Below are 22,041 nucleotides of genomic sequence, written 5' to 3'. Positions count from 1 at the left end.
AGTAAATATTTCGGCGTAGTCTTTAAAACATCAGCAAACCTCTTTCTAGCATGTGTATTAACAGGGAGAGCCTAACCTGTTAGCTGTGTTGTCGATGCCTCGAGAGATCAAAGGAAGCGACTCAGAGCTTGCCGTAAAGCAGTATCTCCGGCCGTATATGTGTATGACGTCATTGACATTTTAAAAGGCTTTTTAGAACAAAAAAGCGACTTTAAAAAAATCTAACATCCAGCAGTGTGCATTTTCTTAGCCTCCCCTTTCGAATGCAGCATTCAAATTACTAGACAAAAAATTATATCCTGAGAAAAGTGTGTTTTGAGGGGTATAGCTCCATAGAGTCCCATTCATTCTGCACTGGCCTGTGAGCGCCCCCTATATGGAACTCTGGTGGAACTGCAACCAGTTCAGAAGCCGGAAGTAACGAGGGAGTGGAACTTCTTCCTATGTTAGAAATTCTTTGGTTTAAGGACTCACATACACATCCATTTGGCTGGCGTCCCTGCAGCCAAGAAACCGGAGGAAACATATTGAAACATAGAAAATAGTTAACCAATTAAAGCCAGTTTTTATTAAATGCTGAGGCTCTTACTACCAGTTATGAATAAACTATTTTATTTTTCATTTTTTATTTCATTTTTATATCATTTTTGTATACATTTATATTCATGGAATTTTGATGGGGGCGGCACCCCAGCGCCCTCTATTGACAAGCCGCCACATGTAAAGACATAAATTCCATATTTACGAATTTTGTATGGAAAAACAGACACCATCATTTAAAAAAAGAAGGTGGATTTGAACTTCTGGACTTTTTGGACTTGAATTACACCTTTAAGGTGAAATGGTCGAAGGAATGTTTGAGAGCCCCAGAGTCTTTATGGTACTTCCCCAATAACATTTTTAATAGCGTAGGAGGTCTTAAAGTTGTATTGAAATGTAACTACAATATTACAAGATTGCCATTAAAACTATCCCAATTTTATCAACAAGCTCTTTTGGCCTGGAAGCTGTGTCATTCTCACAACTTTTCTCCACACAAGTCTATCTTATGGAATAATGAATGCATCACTAGGGGGAACAAGTCTTGCAAAATTGGATCAATAGAGATATTATGTTCGTAAAAGATCTTTTTGATTGTAATGGTCAATTTCTTAATTATGAATCTTTTCTTAGAGAGAAAGCATTTCCAATAACGTTCAAAGAATATAATACAGTTTTCAAATCTATACCTAAACAAAATGAAGTAATTTTTTTAAATTTTACTCTTTATATAAACAGTATGGAAATTATGAGCAGTATTGTACTAATAAGCACATTAGAAAATGCTTTCTGAATTTAAAGAAAATATCATCCTGTGGGAAATCTTTCTGGAATTCTCATTTTACTGATGTTAACTGGCACAGGGCTTGGCTTGTTCCCTTTAGATATTGTATCATGAACAAAGTTAGGGAATTACATTTGAAAATATTACATAATATATACCCTACAAATGTATTTGTCTCAAAATTCATGCCTGTTGATAACTATTAGTTTTTGTAAAACAGAACAAGAGTCGTTAACTCATCTTTTTCATGGTTGTTTATTCTGTATTGCATTCTGGAAAAGTTTTGAAGATTATATTGTATCTAAAACAAATCATACAATCACACTTGAAGGGAAACATTACCTATTTTGAATATAAAGATAGAAAGTTGTGTAATATTGTAAATCTCTTTATTTTATTAGGTAAGTTCCATATCCACAAAGCAAAATGTTCTAGTTCAACACCGTGCTTCAAACTATTTCAAGTTGAATTTGACATGTACTTTGAGTCTCTTAAGTTGGTATCCAATAAGAAAGCTATATTAATATCTGATATCTACTCAGACCTCTTTGTTTAAATGCCCCTGTTGTCTTTATTTTTTTTAACATTCTTGAAAGTCTGTCCCCTTTTGTTTCCTTTATTTTCCTATGCTTAGACTACTTCCTTTTTGCACTTTCATATATTATTTACACATATGTTTGTATTTTATTTGTTTACATATTGCATTGATTACATTTCTATAAATTGTCTTTTGAAATAAAGTTTAACATTTTTTTTATTATGGACGCCTGGCTAATAGTAGTGTGTGAACACTATTGAAGGGTGGGTCTTGGCGTGGCCATATGGGCCATAGCATAGAGGCCCATAGTGGATTAATAGGCTCGTTCGAGATGAGCCAGATCTGTGCAGAATCGATCACCGGCAATCGCCACCCAATGCATGCCGGTTAGATTTGTGTCCGACTTGATCCGACTTGATCCCGACTTGCTCTGACATCATGCACACGCGGGCAACGATAATCTCACAAGACCAAGGCGGCCGCAGTTCTGAGACGCAGGCAGAGCAGTTGCTTTTCTCTTCACTTCCAGCAAGATGGCGTGTTGAGCAGCAACCCACTTCTAAGGCTGCAGCGAACTTGTCCCAAAACCTTGAATTTGCACTTGTTAATTAACACTCACAACTTTGAAATGGAAACGAAAAAGGTTTTGAAACCTGCCAAACTGATAATTGACAATGTAAGTAATGTGAAATCCCAAGAAACGTCGAGTTCTACTGAGCGAAAGTCAAAAGATGCAGAAAACGCTGTTGACCACGACATAACCACCGATCACGACTATGTGATGGAAGTTAGTATGGCTAATAAAAGAAAAGATTCTGGGTCCGTCCCCACAACACCGAGCAAGATTCCAGTCGGTAAGAAGAGCAAAAGTGATAATAAGGAGGCGGAGGTCTCCAACCTGGCCATACTGGAAGCTATTCAAAGCATGGAAAAGAACTTTAACAAGCAATTGGCACAACTCCAAGAGCAAGCTAAGCAGAGTAGCTGTATGATTGCAAGCTTAACTAAAGCGGTTCAATTTCATGCGGAAGAAGTCAAAGAATGTACCTGGACTCGCAAAGCGAACTCCTAAAAAAGGAGAACAAAGAGTTGAAGGAGAGGGTCAGGGAGCAAGAAAGATACAAGATGAGATGGTGTCTGAAACTCAAAGGCTTGAAGGAGAAGAACGATGAAAACATCAGAACAGACATCATACACCTCTTCGCTAAGATTGCTCCCGACATGGAAATGCGCCAGCTAGAAGACGCCGTCGACATCGTCCACCGGGTTGGCCGTAAGGAGGGCAACAAGAACCGACATGTGGTCATTCTGTTTGCCCGGAGGCTGATTAAGGAGGAGATATGGCGCCGTAGCAAGGATTCCCCGGTGTGCAAGGAGAGAGGCGTCCGCTTGGCTGAGATGCTGCCACTGGAAGACAGGGAGGCGAGGAAGAACCTGTGGCCGCAGATTGAGCAAGCTCGCCGCGAAGGAAAACGTGCTTATTACCGTGGACCTCATGGATACGTAGAGGGTCGACAAATTGGCTAAATAGGAGAAAAAGGTTTGACCTATTAAAGGAAAAAAAAAAAAAACTTGTGAGTGTAATATAATAACATGGGACACTCCATTTGTTACTTACAGCGTAGGGCAACTTTTACAAGTTACTTCTGAGTTCTGTGTTGGATTGGTTCTTTATCCATCTTAATGTTCAATTGCACTTTTTCTTCTGCTACATTAAATGTGAGGGGTCTTAAAGACTTAGTTAAGAGAAAAGCTTGATTTTTATTTTGCAAAGGGCTTAAAACACAATGCATTTTACTGCAGGAAACTCATTCTTCTGACTCAGACGTGAAATTTTGGACTAACCAGTGGGGTGATCGGATATTGTTTAGTCATGGAACCAATAAATCTGCTGGTGTGGCAATCTATTTTAATAGGTTCCCAGGAGACATTATCACATACAGAGCAGATGGGGAAGGTCACTGGATAACGGTCGTTTTAAAAGTTGAAAGCCACTTTCTCATATTAACAAATGTGTATGGATATAGAACTATTGCGCAAAACAAACAAATGCTTGATAAGATTTTGAATACTGTATCAGAGCTTAAAGCCCTCCACCCCACAGATTTAATTCTAATGGGAGGTGATTGGAATATGACCCCAGATGAATGGAAAGATAGATGGCCTTCTAAATTTTACAGCAATCATTACAACCCCATAATTAGAGAATTTATGAATAGTAACTGCCTGGTTGATATATGGAGAGTCTTAAACCCAGAGGGAAAACAATTCACATGGTACAAACCCAATGGTACATGTAAATCTAGAATTGACTACTGGCTGACCGCTAGTTCATTCGGAGAGTCTGCCCTTCAAGTTTCAATGTCTAAAGCCCCTTTAACTGATCACTGTTTAGCAGAAATAACACTAAATCCAAATTGTAGGAAAAAGAACAACAAAGGGTACTGGAAATTTAATACTAATTTGCTAAGAAATAAGGACTACTGTTCAAAAATAAAAGAAATAATTAATGAAATTGAAGCTACCGAATCCATAAATAATATTTGCAAAAAGTGGGAATATGTACAATATAAAGTTAGAGAATTTTCTATAAAGTTTAGCAAGGAGCTTAATAAGAAAAGGCGAAAAGAGGAAAACGACCTGTTTTATGAAATCAGCCAGTGCTATAGTAGGCCTGAATTGAGTAGTGAAGACAAGGAGAAACTAATGAAATTACAAACACAATTAGATAATATATATCTCAAAAGAGCTCAAGGTGCATTTGTAAGGTCAAGAGCCAAATGGATTGAGGAGGGAGAAAAAAACACTTCATATTTTTGCAACTTAGAAAAGAGAAGGCAGGAAAAGAAGGCGATAACAAGCTTACTGATAGAGGGAATAGAATGTAATCATACTAAAGTAATAGAAACAGAAGTTTTCTCCTTTTACAGTAAGCTCTATACATCTGCATACTCCTGTACTGATTCCAATAGCTTCTTTGACAAAGTCATAAATTTCATACCAACCATTGATGATGTATTTAAAGGAATTTGTGAATCAGATCTAAGAATAGAAGAATTAGATGCTGTTAATTTGAAATTGTCAGTAAACAAATCCCCTGGCTCTGATGGACTCACCGCTAGCTTCTATAAGTTTTTTTGGAATGATATTAGAAATATGCTGTTCAAAGCACTGCAAGAATGCATAGAGAATAAGCAATTGATGCCAACGATGAAACAAGGTTTGATAACTCTTATTCCAAAGTCTGGCAAAGACAAAAGAATACTAGATAATCTTAGACCAATTACATTACTCAACACCGACTATAAGCTGCTTTCTGGATGTATTGCAACTAGACTAAAATTAGGTTTGTCCCAGATAATAAATGAAACTCAGTCTGGGTTTCTTGGTGGGAGATCTATCCACAACAACATAAGGCTGGTTTTAGATCTGATCGATTACAGTCATCTGTTTATAGAACATGTGACATTAACAGTTGTGTAGTTTGGAACATGGTACCTGTCCGAGATTCAAAGTTGAGAGAGGCATTAGACAAGGTTGCAACAGCTCCCCTTTATTATTCATCTTGGTTGCTGAACTTATGTCCATTATGATTAAAAATAATGGTACAAAAGGCATAAACATTTTGGACAAACACATTGTCATTAGCCAATTTGCGGATGATTCTACGTTATTTTTGAAAAATGAAAGGCAGATCCCCAAAGTATTAGACTCTATTAGTCAATTCTCTAAAGCAGCAGGATTGAAATTAAATATTGATAAATGTGAATTATTCGCTTTGCATGATCAATCGGCTCACGTAATTTGTAACATAAAGGTTAAATCGCAAGTCAAATACTTGGGTATAACTGTTACCAGAAACAAAGAATTAAGAGAGAAAGAAAATATTTATAAAAGAGTAGAGCAATACAAAGCCATTCTTAATTCATGGTTACAAAGGGACATTACCATATTTGGAAGGGTCCTTTTATCTAAAATGGAAGGCCTCTCAAGAGTTATATATCCTGCATTATCATTGGAGGTTTCAGATAAAATGGCTCAACTTATCAACAAAACCAATTTTAACTTCATCTGGAAAAATAAATGTCATTATATCAGAAAAGCGGATGTGGTTAAGAGTGTTGAAGAAGGTGGACTGAATGCAATTGATTTTTTGGTTATGAACGGTGTTCTTAAGTTAAAATGGCTGAATTCATATATTTCAAACGAACGCTCTTTTTGGTTCACCATACCGGATGCAATTTTCAAGAAGTTGGGAGGTATTAATTTTTTATTAGGATGTGATTATGATTTATGTAAACTGCCAACGAAATTATCAGATTTTCACCAGCAAGTTCTCCTCTATTGGAATTTGATTTTTAAACATAATTTTACTCCCCAGAATACACTCCTATGGAATAACAGATACATTTTATCCAATAGGAAGTCATTGTTTCTAGGTACTTGGATGGAAAAAGGAATCTGGAATGTGTCTCAATTAATGGATGATTCTGGAGAATTTTTAAATCATACAGGATTCTGTGACAAATTTAGTTTTCAATGTCCGTTTAGAGAATACACTAAAGTAATAAAAGCCATCCCTTGTCCCTTTAAAACAATGACTCAACAACTTTTAGTGCGTGCAAATGTTATATCAGAGATGAGGCCTCTGTGTGTTGAAGGTGTCAGTTTGAACAGCAAGCAGTTCTCTAACAAATTTGTCAAGAGTGTATTATGTATTAAATATTATCCTTTCCAACTGAAAAGAAAATATGTTCTCCGAGATTACAGTGACGAGGAGGCTAGAAAGATTAGGAAACGATCCCTATCGTATCCTCTCCCACCAAAAGCTAAAGAAGTGACATTTAAAATATTGATTGATATTTATCCTTCTAATCACTTCCTACATGTAAAATTTAATTGGGAGAGTAATTCCTGTGTTTTCTGTGAGAGTGACATTGAGACGGTCGAACATATTTTTTTTCAGTGTGAACCAATTAATGAATTTATATTTTCAATACTGGCTTCAATCTAAAGATATACTGCTACACCCATTAAACGAAATGTCAATTAAAGCTGGAATATTTTTAAAGGATAAAAATTTTGAATTCTTGGTTAATATCTTGATTGAGCACTGTAAACATTTTATCCATAGGTGCAAATATTTAAAAGTCAAACCCCACATTAATGGTTGGAAGAATGATCTTAAGCTTTTTGTTACATCTTTAAAATATATGACAGAGAAAAACGCCGAAAGACTCTTATATTTGTTGGACTTACATTCCCTTATGGACTAAAAAGACCCCTAGCATCTTATTTTAATTTTATTTTCTTTAGTATTATTTGCTATATATATATATATATTTCTCTACCTCAAAGCTGTTGACACGTTTTGGACATATGTACTATGACTAATAAAAAAGTTGCTTTTCTCCAACTGCAAGAGCCAGGCGGACGCAGGCGGACCCAGTGCATGCTGGGAAACGCCGGCCTCTCAGCTGATCAAACAGCTGATTGGTTCAGAATCGACTCAACATGATGACGTTTTATATAAACTTTTTATTGATTTTGAATCAGAGGGATTTTAACTGTGATTTGTCTGATTTAAAAGCTTATTCTGTACAGAACACATGTTGTGTGGCTGATAGTTGTGTTTAAAAGTCAGAGAGACTAAATCTGTTCAGATTACGGATCATCTACAGTCTGTTGTTTATTAAAATCAGCAACAGATCGCATGTAGAGAATTTTGACAGCTACTCTGTCATAATAAAATCAACTGGAGACTGTGTATGAGCTGATATAGGGGTCTGATAACATTTTATTAAATCGGAATCGGACCACCGTGTTTCTGTCACTTCCTGTTCAGCCTGAAGGCTGCTGGAGTCAGCTGGAAAACTGTCCCACTTGAGAGCGGACTTTTGTCCCCGCCACCGGCTGCTGCCGCCTGCTCGCGTCTACTTCTTCTTCAGTTGATTGTTTAACGGCGGATGCGGACTAACTTAGCGCACTACCGCCACCCTCCAGATAAATTGTGCATGATCATCACTGTGGCTTACATCCTTGAAAATACTGTAGCCTGCAACTTACAAAACAAAAAATAAATAAAATAAAACATTTATAGAAATAACCCTATATTCTGTCAATGAGTCCAGTGTTCTTTAAAAATGCAAGCATATACTTTATTACTCTATGATCGGAGCCCTTAGACAAAAGCTCTCTAAGAATAAAACTTTCCCCACTGCCCTCTACTTTCCTTTTCATAAAAACCCTTTCTCTATTAAATTTCCTACACATCATAAAGACGTGTTCCACTGTCTCTGGCACATTACATATCTCGCAATTTCCTGTATTATGTTTTCCTATTAACTGTAATGTTTTGTTTAGTCTGGTATGCCCTATTCTCATTCTTGTATAAATTCCCTCTTCTTTTCGACACCTTAATACTATAACGCCCATACCCACCTTAGGATTTACAATGTAAAAATCCCTCCCTTCTTTATCCCTGTCCCATTTATCTTGCCACAACTTTTTAACATGTTTTTTAATCATTGACTTAGCCTCTGATTTTGATATTTTACATTGAATAGATATATTTGTCGCTTTCAAAGCCTGTTTAGCAAACTTGTCTGCCAACTCATTACCAACCATACCTACATGAGCCGGAACCCAAACAAACTTTACATGCGTCCCCGCATTTTGAATACTATGCAACAACATCAATATCACACACACAATATCAGACCTTTCACATGGGTTACCTGATTTAAAATTTTCTAAGGCTGACAACGAGTCTGAGCATATGGCTACTCTTATCGGTTTACTTTGCTCTACCCACTGCAATGCCATCACGATAGCTATCAACTCTGCTGAAAACACTGATAAATGATCCGAAACTCTTGCAGAAAACTTAATATCAAACTCTGGTATCACATATGCAATTGCCACTTTCCCTGTATCTGGTTGCTTTGACCCATCAGTAAAAATTTGCACATACCCATAATAGTTATCCACATACCTCATAGCCATTTGTCTACTATCCCCCTTATAATTTTTTATCTTTTCATGCAAAGTTATATCAGTATCTGGAACCGGTAGCAGCCACGGCGGGTGCGGTGGATAGACTACTGATGGACTAAATTCGAAATGTTCTACAGCCGCTTGCTTTACCTTTTCATGTATACTTGCACTAAACGTCTCTCTATTACTTTTTGCCTGCTCCCATGTTGAAATGAGGACACTTTTAGTTGGATGGTCTTCCATATGTCCTTTTAGATGAACAAAATATGACAGTGACATTTGCAGTCGTCTCAACTCAAATGGCATTTCCCCTACTTCAACCTGAAGCGCTGATATAGGGGAGGTTCTCATGGCTCCTGAACATATCCGAAGGGCTGAACCCTGAATAACATCAAGCTTCTTTAATTCAGACTTTGCAGCAGACCCATAAGCCACACACCCGAAATCAACAATAGATCTAATTAATCCCACATATAATCTTTTCATTGAAGTCATATCTGCTCCCCACTCCTTATTGCACAAGCACCTAATTATATTAATGACTTTTTTACACTTGTTAACTACCTTTTCAATATGATTATGCCAGGTAAGCTTAGAATCAAAAAGCATACCTAAAAATCTCACACATTTTACTCTTTCTAAATCTCTACCATACAATTGCAACGTAAACCTTTCTTCAATTTTTTTAAACGAGAAAAACACTACCTTGGTTTTCTCAACAGAGAACCTGAATCCCCATTTCCCAGCCCATTCTTCTACACAGTCGATAGCTTTTTGCAAATTTTTAACAATGAATTGAACATTTTTACCCCTTTTCCAGAGAGCGCCGTCATCTGCAAACAATGATTTGCCTATACCATAATCAAGCGTATCATATATATCATTTATCATAATAGAGAACAAAATTGGTGAGATAACACTTCCTTGGGGTACACCGTTTTCCACAAAAACACAATCAGAGAAGCTACTGTTTATCCTCACCTGAATTTGCCTATTGCTTAAAAAATCCTTAATCCAGCAATACATTTTCCCGTCTATTCCAAGCCTTCGGATTTTAATTAACACACCATCCTTCCAAAGCATATCATACGCTTTTTCCATATCAAAAAATATAGCAGCTACTACTTCTTTACACACTTGGGCCTTTCTTATATCACTCTCCAATTTAATAACTGGATCCATAATTGACCTTCCTTTCCTGAAGCCGCTTTGGAACGACGTTATCAGATTTCGAGACTCAACAGAAAAAGTCAGTCTCTCCACAATCCTTCTCTCCATTATCTTACCTAGGTGGGATGACAAAGCAATTGGTCTATAGCTAGAAGCCACAGTAGGATCTTTCCCTGGCTTTCTAATTGGAATAATAACAGCCATCTTCCAGCTCTTTGGAATTTTCCCTTGTTCCCATACCTTATTGAATAACTCCAATACAGTATGAAGAGCTTCGTTACCGAGATGCTTCAACATTGCATAACTTATTCGATCTTTTCCCGTAGCTGTTACCTTCGCCTTACTCACAGCCTTCTTTAGTTCACCTAGTGAAAAACTTGCATTCAAGCTATCATCTCGATCCTCTACATTTTCTAAAAGATATTGGTACTGTCTTTTTGTTGCCTCTCTTTTATGTCTTTCATCTTCAGTTAAGTTAAAACTACTATGAACATTAGCTATATCTTTGACCATTAACGCTGCTTTATCTCCATCCTTCACTGCCATAGTCTCACCATTCTTAAGGACTGGATAACTCCGAGATTGCCGCACCCCACTCATTTTTTTAACAACTCTCCACACATCATTTACGGAGGTTTGTCGTCCTATAGTGTTACAATATTTTATCCAGTAATTCTTTTTTACTTTCCTAATTACTTTTCTCACCTTAGCCTGCTCTCTTTTATATTCCATATACTTTTGAAAGCTTAAACTATTTTTAAACTCTTTAAATACTTTATTTCTAGTGCTTATTGCTTGCGTGCAGTCACTTGTCCACCATGGTACCAATTTCCGCCTCGTACTTCCCGGCCTCGACTCGGCAATAGAACCTCTTGCAGCTTCCACCATAGCTACACTAACATTTTCTGCAAATTCATCCACATCATCCATCACCTCAACCTGACCCATATTCCTGTAAACATTATCCAATCAGCTTTATTAAAATTCCATCTTTCAGAGAAACTCTGGTTCACATTGCAGCTCCTATTACCCATCCTACATAAAATCGGATAATGGTCACTTCCAATCGTTGTCTCACTATAAACTTCCCATATTATTTGATCTGCAAGGGACTGAGAAACTAAAGTCAGATCCAATACAGACTGTACTCTCACTACAATACGAGTAGGTGACCCATCATTTAAACAAACCGACCCTTTCCTATCCATAAGTTCTTCTAAAACCAAACCATTATGATCTGTTCTATCCCCTCCCCACAAAGAACTATGTGCATTAAAATCTCCTAACCAAATTACGTTGCCACTTTCTTGCCCTTCAACCAGCTCCAGTGCATCAATATCAAGTCTTTTACAGGGATTATAAAAATTTACAATATTTAAACTACCATTGTCACACCAAACCTCAGTAACTAAATACTCTAAGCCTACACCCTTACCTAAAACTCTGTAGGGAACCCCCACCTTAATAAAAGTAGCACATCCACCCCCACTACTATCACTCCTATCACTTCTTTCACACACATATCCATTTAAAACAAAATTTAGATGAGGTTTCAGCCATGTCTCAACAATACAAATAATCTCAGGTTTAATCTCTAGTTCGGAAATAAACCTCTTGAGCTCTTGCCCATTTGCCACCAAGCTTATAGCATTCCACTGTAGAAAATAAATGTTTTTTTTTTTCTTTTGTTTGTTTTTTTCTCCTTTTCTTTTTCTTGTCTTTTCCCTCCTTCCCTTCCTTTCCTTTTAAGTCTTAGGTTGTAAAATCAACGTAGGCAACTGTGAGACAGGCTGTGATAAGGATGTTGGTTTCTCAGATTTATCTCTGTTCTGGAGTTCTTCATAAATGCTCTCCCACGTAATGTCTTTGATACCCAGATACCTATTGGCACTTTTAACCACAATAGCTGTCTTCTCAGACCTTTGTCTTGCTTGCGACGTACAATTAATAACTTCCGCAATAAAGCACAGAAATTCTTTCTTCTTAACAATCAGGAATTCCTCATCAACAACTGAGGTTTTAGCAGCTCTTGCTGTCTGTCTCACTAAATTTGGCTCAGCTGGAACTCGCTTAGCTGCCTCAGCATAAGACAACCTTCCTTCAGCCCCAATATGCTGGATTTCAACTGCTCTCTTTCTGGTTTCACACTCCCTGTACCCGACACTATGCGCTCCCCCACAGTTAACACACTTCTCTTGCACCCCAGTTCCACATGTACCATAGACATGCTCTCCTCCACAGCGTCCACAAGTTTGAGTGCCTTTGCAGTAAGCAGCTATGTGACCATATTTCTGGCATTTAAAACACCTCAACGGAGGGGGCACATACATCCTTACACTGAAGTTCATATATCCAACAGTGACATATTTAGGCAGCTCTTCCCCTTGAAACTCCACTAATACTGAAAGACTATCAACCTTCTCTCCAGACCTCCACATTTTGAGCCTCTTCAGGCTAGTCGCACGTCCTCCCTCAATGCTATCCTTAAGCTTTCCCAAATCCTCTTTTATGGGAATACCATAGATAACTCCCCTACACACCACTCCTACTGCCATTTTTTCCTTCACCTCAAGAACTTATTTTTTGCAAACATTCTTCAGCTTTAAGGCTTTCAATTGCTGGCCCTCGTCTTTACACACTAACATCAAATCACCATCAACTGCACTCTAGCTCTGACTATCTCACCCACCTTCTCATGCAAAAACTTAGTGAGAGCCACAGGCCCCACTGACTTAATATCATGACCCTCTTTGAACTTTACCAGCACTTTCAGTCCTTCCTGATCCATTTTCTGCCTCACCACTCGCTCATTCGCGTCGTCTGACTCGCTGAGCCCCCTCTTCCTTTGAGGTTTTTCCTTACTACGGTCACCCTCGTCCATACTATCTTCACTCGCCATCAACTGTCCCCCCAACCCTGCCACAGTGTGATCATACACAATTTACTTAAAGCAGCTTATTCCAAAAACCTCGGTGTTAGTTGTTTTGACAAACTGATAAACGTTATTTCTCCAGCTCCAGAAGATCAACCAGATTCAGTCAAACCGCGTCTCAACACGCCGCTTTCCTGCTTTCAAACAAGCCCGCTGTTTTCCGTTCTCTCGTCTACTTTACAGACGAGGCGCAGTTTACAGTAGAGCTGTTACCTCCACGTGACACGGGCATTGACATATACGGGTGACGGGGACACCTCTATGCATATTCCCTATTCCTTCCGGTCTCTGTGCACCTCTCAGAAAGGAAAATGGCGGCTCTCGGACGCTTCTCTCAAATGTTGCTGAGGTCTTCTTTGACCCAGACCCGGCGTCAGCTTTCTGCTGCTGCTGCCGGACACGGGGACCAGGCAGGTAATTGCACCACCTCTTTGTAGTTCTCTGGTTGTATTTATTGTCACTTGTTTTTTGACGTTTTGACAGTGACCTTGCTGAGCTAACGTTAGCTGTTTTAGCATTAGCAGTGCTAGCTTAACATCCTTGAGCGGACGGCAGCACATAGAAGAAGCTGCACAAAACATTTAGCTTTCTAACCTGAAGACATGTCGTCATTTCAGCCTGCCACCTTGTTAAAACGCTTACCAGTCACCCGTGCAGTCTCATTGCAATTTACATTAGTTTGTTATTTACATTGCTTGAAAGTGGAGCAGTGTCACGAACACTTAACGTTATGTTACGTCCTGCAAGCTAAAGAGTCAATCAGGTCAATGGATATCCTTAACGTTAGCTGTTATAAAACAAAAAATCCCCAACTTATATCAAGCCGTAATAAACGCTATACGAAACTAGAAAGGGATGGAACAACAGGTAATTAAAGCAAGCTATGTACCTATCCATTTTTACATGTCACATTAATCAGGCGGAGAGAGCGGGCGTTGAAACATGTGAATGTGTGATTTAATATTACTCGGTAAAAGAATTACAAAATACATAATCGTTACCTAGTGAGATGCTCCTATCTTTTAAAGGCGATCAAAACGCTTTGAGTTGAATGTCATCAGTTAACCGCACGCCGAGGTAGCTTGATATAACTTGCTACCTAGATGATCACCAAGCAGCACATGTATTCAGTCGAAAAGGTATTAAGTTAGTATTATCTTTTTAAAACAAACTCCATTGATAAGTATTTTTGGATGAAAATGATTGCTGGAACTGATGAACGTGTTGTAAAATTAAAAGGTTATGCTTTTCTGAGTTATACAGGGAAAACATTTTGCGTCACACATGTAATTGTTCAGCAGAATGCTGTATTCTCAACCCTTTTCTCTCTTATTTTCAACAATTGTGTGTTTGCGTCATTTTGATAATCAGTCCTGAAAAAGCCAACTCAGTGTTTATAAATCTGCGTGTGTGGGTTATTCCAAACTGTATTCTTTCTCTGTTCATCTTACTGTAAATATTACGTTCTGTGTAATAGCACCAGGTCTCAACATTTCTTGCTTGGTGGGTGCAGATTTGAAACCATGTAAAGTCACTAAAAAGCACTTTAATTCTCAACAAACGGTGTGGTTGGATTTTTCGAATTGCTTTTTTTTTTTGGCTAACTAATCATTATTGTCTTTCTCTTCCAGCTAGGACATGGAAGATCCTCACTTTCGTGGTTGCCCTGCCTGGTGTTGCGGTGTGCATGTTGAACATGTACCTGAAAGAGCAGCAGCATAGCCATGAACAGCCAGAGTTTGTCCCTTACAGCCACCTTCGCATTCGCAGCAAGGTCTGACTTGCGACTTAAATAATTCCCATTCCAAAATGGTCGTCTTAAGTGTCACATTCATCAATACTTATTTATTTTTCTTACAGCGTTTCCCTTGGGGAGATGGCAACAAATCCCTTTTCCACAACCCGCACTTGAATGCCCTTCCTGGCGGCTATGAGGGCCACGATGAGTAAACCCTCCATCCAGGCCTCCTAAACTGGCACAGGGACCAGTCCTCCCTCGGTGTTTGTTACTGGACCACACTTTTATTTACAGTTTACTCTTCATTTTTGTTGCGTTTACCTCTGTGCTCTCAACATGGGGCACCCAAACCAACAGTTCCTTTACTCTGGACCATTAAACAAAAATGTCAGACTTGAAACAGAATTAACATAAATAAAGTAACTATTATTACTTCAATTCATGTTTTATTTCTTGTGTTGATGTAATGTAGTGTTCCAGGGTTTTCACCTTCAAAGTATAACATAAAGAAATAGTTTTTATCAGCCAACATTTTGACCAGAGTGAAAGCATAGGTATAAATAATAAATGATAGTGCAATTCTATTCAGCTACTCCAGTTTCAGGATCCTGGGATTGTGCATGCCGGCTCACTTTCTAGTCCATTTCATTTATATATCCCAAATCGGCTTCAGGGGACTTTACAATCTGTGCACCCTCTGTCCTTTTCGACCCTTTGCTTCGGCAATAGATGTGTGTACAGAATAGACCAACATAATCAAATTACAATATAGATGATCCATATGACAAAATTATATATGTATAATGTATACTTTTGTAATGTGAACATATGAAAAAGATGGATCCAAGAGGGTGTCGCACAACCTCCTCTCCACCATGGAACCTGGAAAGAGGAAATGCTGCACAAATGTATCTCGAATCTCCTGGAGGATGGAGATCCAGATCCCGTGTGGAATCACAGAGAGCCAGGAGAGCGAGGTCCCAGGCCAGGACAGCCAATAGTCCAGCACTGAGAAGCCTCAGTTAAAGGAGGGTGGCTGGGGGGGTGCTTGTGGGACTCCAACAACATAGGGTTATTGAGAAGCAGTGGCTCTCAGAAAAGGAGCAGTCACAATCCCTGTATAGACCTTTTTCACAGCAGACATGTTGACATGTCATAGTAGGAAAAGCACAGGTGTATTCAAAAGCATTACTGATGGCTGCATGCCACTTAGGAGAGGTCCTGGTATTGTGCATGTTGACTCACTGAAATAGCTTACTGGGACACTTGATGGAACTGAGCCATTGTTACGGTTATCAATTTCAACTGTGCTTTTCCTACTATGACAAGCCAAAAATGCCTGCTGTGAAAAAGGTCCGTAGTGAGAGCGGAGAGTCCTGACTGGAGTGTTCAAGAAGATCACTGTCTGCCATGACTTACTGAGCTAATTAAAGCGATGGAGCCATTGTTAATGTTATGCACTTTTCCAATCTCACTTTCTATTTAATGTAAGACCCTGCAGATCACCTTGGTTCACCTATACAGGTGATTTCACTTGTGCCTCGTTTGGCCTCTTTTCAGGACTGTAGGCATGTGCAGACTTTGATTGACATCTCCCTAACTCACACGTGTTAAGGTGTGACAAATTACAGTGAATCGTTTCTTAACCCTTGTGTTGTCTTCCCACCTTTTTTCACAGTTTGTTTTTGCTTTTTCCAACGTTTTAAATGGTTAAATTTTTCTTCTATACATTTTCAGCATTTATTTCTACGTGCCATATTTTCTTATATAAAACAAAAATTGAAAACTGGTCAATATGACCCGAAGGCAACACAAGGGTTAAAAGTAAATGAAGTACGGTGAGGTGACATAATTCCCAACCTTTAAATTAATTCACTTTTTTTTTCTTCACAATTTTATTTATTTATATATATATGAATGTTGAATGAATATGAATATGTTTTGCTGAGCAGTAAAGATTCTTATAAGGGACGAGAACCACAGTTTACTCCTAATAAGCCTTTTTCACAGCAGACATGTTGACTTGTCACAGTGTCCTTGTGTTATTCCACATAATCACTCTACACGAAATTTCCCATGTGGCAGAATGGTTATTATCATTTTAAATTTGTATTATTATCTAGTAAGATGATCTAGACGTGTTTCACGTGACTCGCTCTTTGTTACAGACTCCACCTCTTTCATGTGAACGCGCCTTAAGCCTAATAAGAAAATCCTGGGTTAACAAAGCTTGCTGATATCCAGCTTCATAACACCGGTTATCTTTCTCCCGTTTCCGTCGCGTACACAGTTATTGCTCCATGTGAAGCGTGCTGTGATTAACCGTCGCGTCTATTAAGCTCGGATTTGTTCCGTTTTGCGACCTTTGGGTTACGATTTGATTACTAAATCTAGCATTGAAACATCTCGGATAACTGCGCGCACCCGCTCCACCATAAAGGGAAGAGCAATCGCACGCCGAAAGCCTGATCCCAATCCATGAACACCGACAGAGGTGAGGAGACCTTGTTCTTGATCTCAATATAACATAACAAACTATACAAAAACAGTGTTGTTTTTTTGACTCTCATAAGTGCATATTTCAGTTCCTTCATTATTGTGTTTTTTTTTTAATAGATTTCCAGATGATGAAAAAACAAGAGAGGGCACATTTTTTCAGCTCTAAAGAGCAGGATCTCATTTTGAAGTTGTACGAAGAAGAGAGAGAGGTATTGACAGCCAAATCCAACACTACCAGTGCCTCTAAACTGAGAGAGGAAGCCTGGCAGAGAATTGCTGATAAAATAAACGCGTAAGAAGACTTATTGTGTGACTACTTGCATTGAATTTCAAAATATTATTATTTTATATTTGAACTTGATCTTTCCAATACTGTCACCATTGCCGACACATATAAATTGCATTCTTCTTCATGACTTCCTAGGGTATCGGACAGCGGCTACAAAAGATCATGGCAGCAAGTGAAAGTCAAACATAAAAATATAGTGCAAACAGGTAGCTTTGTTATTGCAAGTCCACATTTCCAACGATGTAACATCCATGGCAGTGTTTTACCTCTCCGATCTATCCTTACACAGCGAAAAGAAGACAGGTGGGGGCGACGAGGACTGAGGGGGAGTCAGCAACCCCGTCGCTGACGTCCGCAGAGGAAGATGTGCTGCAGGACAAAGACAGCCTGCTGAGAGTGGAGGTCCTCCCTGGGGGGGCCTGCATTGAGCCACTCACTGGATCTGACAACTCTTTTATTAGTGGTAGGTGTACATAATGCCTGGTTGAAACCCATTCAGGAATTTCTCATAATCTAACTCAATATTGCCCCCCCCCCCCTCTTTACAGTCTCAGGCCATCCTGTCCTCCTCCTGCCTGTCACAAAGACTGAACCAGAGAGCCTGAGCAGTGATGAGACAGACGTCAGTGACTCTCATTTTGAAGGGGTAAGTGCTTCTAAACATGTATTTATGAGGCATTTGTCTTCTTTTTTTGTGATTAAAGGTTTTTTTAAAGACAAATTGACCCATCTCCCAGAACAAATAACCCTGGGCTGAATGGAACCTGGGTCCCTGCAGTCCGACATAGGTCATCATGTATCCTGGACCTTATCACAGGACAATAGAACATGAAGTAATTGGCCGTCCTCTGTCTTACATTTCCAACAATTTGGTGTGTCTTCCAGACCAATTCCAAACAATCTGGAGGGGCATTTGTCTTTTGAATACTGCAGTGATGCAATGTAACTAAGTACATTTACTCAAGTATAAATTTAAGGTACTTGTAATTTTTTTTTGTCTCTCCACTTTTCTACTTCTACTCCGCTACATTTTCAGAGAGAAATTTTGTCCTTGTTACTCCACGACATTCATCTGACAGCTTCAGTTACTTTACAAATTAAGATTTTGCACTTTGACTTTTAATACTTTAAGTAAAATGTACTTAAAGTACATTTTCCTGATGATACTTCCATACTTTTACTTAAGTAACATTATCAGTGTAGGACTTTTATTTGTAAAAGAGTATGTTTTACACTGTGGTATTAGTACTTTTACTTAAGTAAAGAATCTGAATACTGCTTCCACCTTTGTTATTTTTTGCAGGATGTGCACAGCAGCAGCATCCAGGAGAGGGCCAACTCAGCGTTTGCTGCGACCGGTGGAAGAAGTGCAGAGGTGAGTTTAATGCGACGGTAGTGGCTTACGGTAACGACAAAGAATAAGAGCAATATGAGCTCATGTGTTGTTTCATTTCTTGTTGCAGAGGCAGACGGAAGACATACGAGCCCTTTACTGCTGCTACCTCAAGAAGGAGATCGAGAACCGTGACCAACAGATGGCATACAGAGCACTTAAAATGAGGAAGATGGAGAAAGAAATTTTATTACTTGATAAGCAGCTCATGTGACCATGTAAAGAAATGCTAATGTTTTTTGTTTTTTATCTTACTATTATAATATGTTAAAACAATATTTGATTTATTTAAGGCCAGGCAATTGTAATAAATTGCTTCAGTCACATCATTTGTCATCTTACCTTATATGTAACCAGGTTGGGGAGTTAAGTGCAATGATGGGCAGCAGTGTCACTTGCAATTCTGCCATTAATATGTGTCAGACCATTTCTTTTTTATGGACATTTCCATCTTTAATGATAGGACAGCTCAGACATGAAAGGGGAGAGAGAGGGGGAAGACATGCAGGAAACCATCATGGGTCGGCCTCGAACCATGGACCTTCTGCGTCGAGGAATTGACCTCAATATACGTGTGCCTGCTCTACCAACTGAGCTAACCGGCCACGTGTCAGACCATTTCTTATTGTTGCAGTGCACTGTGCAACTCTACACATGCAACAGTACACATCTAGTGCAGTCCGCAGTATCGGAGTAATTTCCTTCAGTTGCCCAAAGATCATTTCAGTCCCTTTATTGTCACGGCAGGAGTTGCCCCAAGTTGGGCTAGTGAGGTTTCAGAGTAGGATGGTCAGGAAGTGGAGCCGCTGTGTAAACCCTGTGGCCCAGGAGGATGCCATTATCACATGATTACAGTGCATTGACACACTGACTGTACTCCTGCACATTGGATCAAACAATGAATGACTTTAAATTGAGGGGCACTTACATCCACGAGTAGTGTAGGAACTGGTAACATAAAAGAAAGTCATATATAAATATTTTGTATTTCTATATATTGTCTATATGATTTTTGACACATTGTGGCCAACCCCACATCACTTTGCTGAAACATTTGTAATAAGAGCTGGAATCACAGATAATGTGATGATAATGTGAAAAAAAAGTTGAAACTGATTTCCACCACCAGCAGCAGCAGAGGCTATTTTATTCTCAACATTATAAAATGACATTATTATTAAGTTATGAGGCTATATACCTGTACATTGACACTGTGGAAGGTCTTTGTCTCTCTTTAAATGCCAAGAGAAAATGCCATTCAAATTGATTTTTAAATTTTAATTAGAAAGTTTACTTCTTTACGTTTTCATCCGCCTCATACTGTGATCCACTTTGCCTTTCTGTTCCACCTGTCTACAAAGAAAGTGGTACGAAGTGTTCTTTAGTTTAGTTTGCTCACCACACCTACAACTCTTGTAGTAGCATATTACTTCTAATCATGTTGATTTTAATGTAATTCGGAATTAGTGTAATTGTTGTTTTTATTCATTAGGCTATTTGTATTTTTGTATGCAAAACATGATAATTTGCCTAAAATCTCAAGGATCCTAGAAACATTGTGTCCCCAGTTTGTTCAATATATGTGCTCCAGTTCGTGCTTAAGGTCATACAGTCCACAACACTACATGTTATGCTCTGTGCAGCAGTGCAGCAGGGTTATTGTAGAAAAACAGCTGGATTGAGACCATCACTGGCAGCAGCTACAGTCTGGACCATATCTATGGTCTGGACGTCCTCCAGCGACAGAAGTGCACTGCACTCCTGCACGGGGGTTAGTTAGGGCAACGTTCAAGATGGCGGACTGCTTAGCGATTGAATGCATGGATGTATGGGGGAACAATTTCACTTCCAACGGTTCGAGCCCAAGGATATACACTAGAATCCTGACTTGAGAACAGATGCGAGACATGTGCAGATCTCTCTGAGCGGATGACTCCAGTCGGACCGCGCTTTAATCCAGCCACTGGCTGACAGACCGAGCGGCGCGCGGCGCGGTCACGGTCCACTTCTGAAGCCATCCTCAATCGAGCATTGAAAACCGGATTCATCATGGCTTCAAAGGGAGATACAGTAATAACAAATCTAATTTTTTTTTGTCTCTTGTACATCCACATGCAGCGCCATGTATAGTTAATGTAAGCACATGTGACATTCCCTGAAATGTAGGCTACATGTTCCTTGTGTGTCTTTTTTTTTTTTTATAATTACAAAATCATCATAATTTAATCTCCATAAGAAGCAGAATTGTATTATAATTCAAACAGAATAGCCTATCAAAATAGCAGCTGGCATTACATAGCTGATCAGAGCCAAGGCACATGATTAAGGTTCGTTATACTCTGGTAATATCTATTCTTACTATTTTATTCTTTTGACTCTACCCTTCACTTTACCGCTGTGGATGATTGCGGAATTGTTCTGATAGAGCCTCCTGCAGTTTAAAACATTGAGAACATGATCCAGTGTCTGTGAAGGATATAGCCTATTCAAGGTCCATCTGAAGAAGCAAATAAAACCTCCAATTTGAGCACATGCTGACGACAATTTTACAGTACAAATCGTTATATTTTAGGCTATATATATTAAATATTTTATATGTTAACGTTTTATAATTACATTCAAATATATGGAAAAGTATCTCTTCATCTCTTTATTCAATAAATTGTCTGTAATATAATGACAAATCACATTCATTCTATATGCTTTTACAATTAAGAAAATAGCTTATAGACCATACGTAGCCTATTACTGTAAAAACATTTCATGTACAATTTTAAGGTACTTAAAATATACTACTTAACTAAACTATACTATACTAATTAACTATACTTTGAAGATCAATATTTTACATTGAAAGCATAATCATATCATTAAATATGATCCATTGCTCCAGACTGAGATAGGCTACCTAAGAGTAAAGTTGTAGCTTCCCTTGACCAGCTGCGACATTTATAATGTAGGTCTATGTAAGACTTTTACTTGTAATGGAGTTTTGTTGTTATTGTTTTACAATGAGGTAGTGCCATACCATAGACTACATAAAAAGTGCCATGCCTAAATGTGTGACTATTTCTTCTACCACTAGGAGGGTAGCCTACGCGGCTTGTCGGGTTGTGTTTCTGAATGGCGCACTAGTTTGTCCCTGTAAGCTTGCCGTACTTT

General features: G+C 38.7%; 2 protein-coding genes across 2 annotated transcripts; both read left to right on the top strand.

Annotated features, from left to right (window-relative positions):
* Positions 1–13,219: 13,219 nt before the first annotated feature.
* Positions 13,220–15,136, top strand: LOC120561394 (cytochrome c oxidase subunit 6A, mitochondrial). The gene is made up of 3 exons (XM_039804494.1): positions 13,220–13,374; positions 14,592–14,734; positions 14,821–15,136. Exons 1-3 carry the CDS (start codon positions 13,272–13,274, stop codon positions 14,908–14,910), a joined length of 336 nt encoding a protein of 111 aa, XP_039660428.1. The 5' UTR covers positions 13,220–13,271; the 3' UTR covers positions 14,911–15,136.
* Positions 15,137–16,675: 1,539 nt separating this feature from the next.
* Positions 16,676–19,872, top strand: si:ch211-107p11.3 (GT1 domain-containing protein). The gene is made up of 7 exons (XM_039802183.1): positions 16,676–17,192; positions 17,315–17,489; positions 17,622–17,692; positions 17,776–17,949; positions 18,035–18,132; positions 18,790–18,861; positions 18,950–19,872. Exons 1-7 carry the CDS (start codon positions 17,177–17,179, stop codon positions 19,091–19,093), a joined length of 750 nt encoding a protein of 249 aa, XP_039658117.1. The 5' UTR covers positions 16,676–17,176; the 3' UTR covers positions 19,094–19,872.
* The last annotated feature ends 2,169 nt before the right edge of the window (positions 19,873–22,041 follow it).

The sequence above is a fragment of the Perca fluviatilis genome, chromosome 6 (assembly GCF_010015445.1).
Source record: "Perca fluviatilis chromosome 6, GENO_Pfluv_1.0, whole genome shotgun sequence".
Taxonomy (NCBI): Eukaryota; Metazoa; Chordata; class Actinopteri; order Perciformes; family Percidae; genus Perca; species Perca fluviatilis.
Note: the sequence above shows the minus strand (reverse complement) of the source record. Positions and strands in the feature narration are given on the sequence as shown.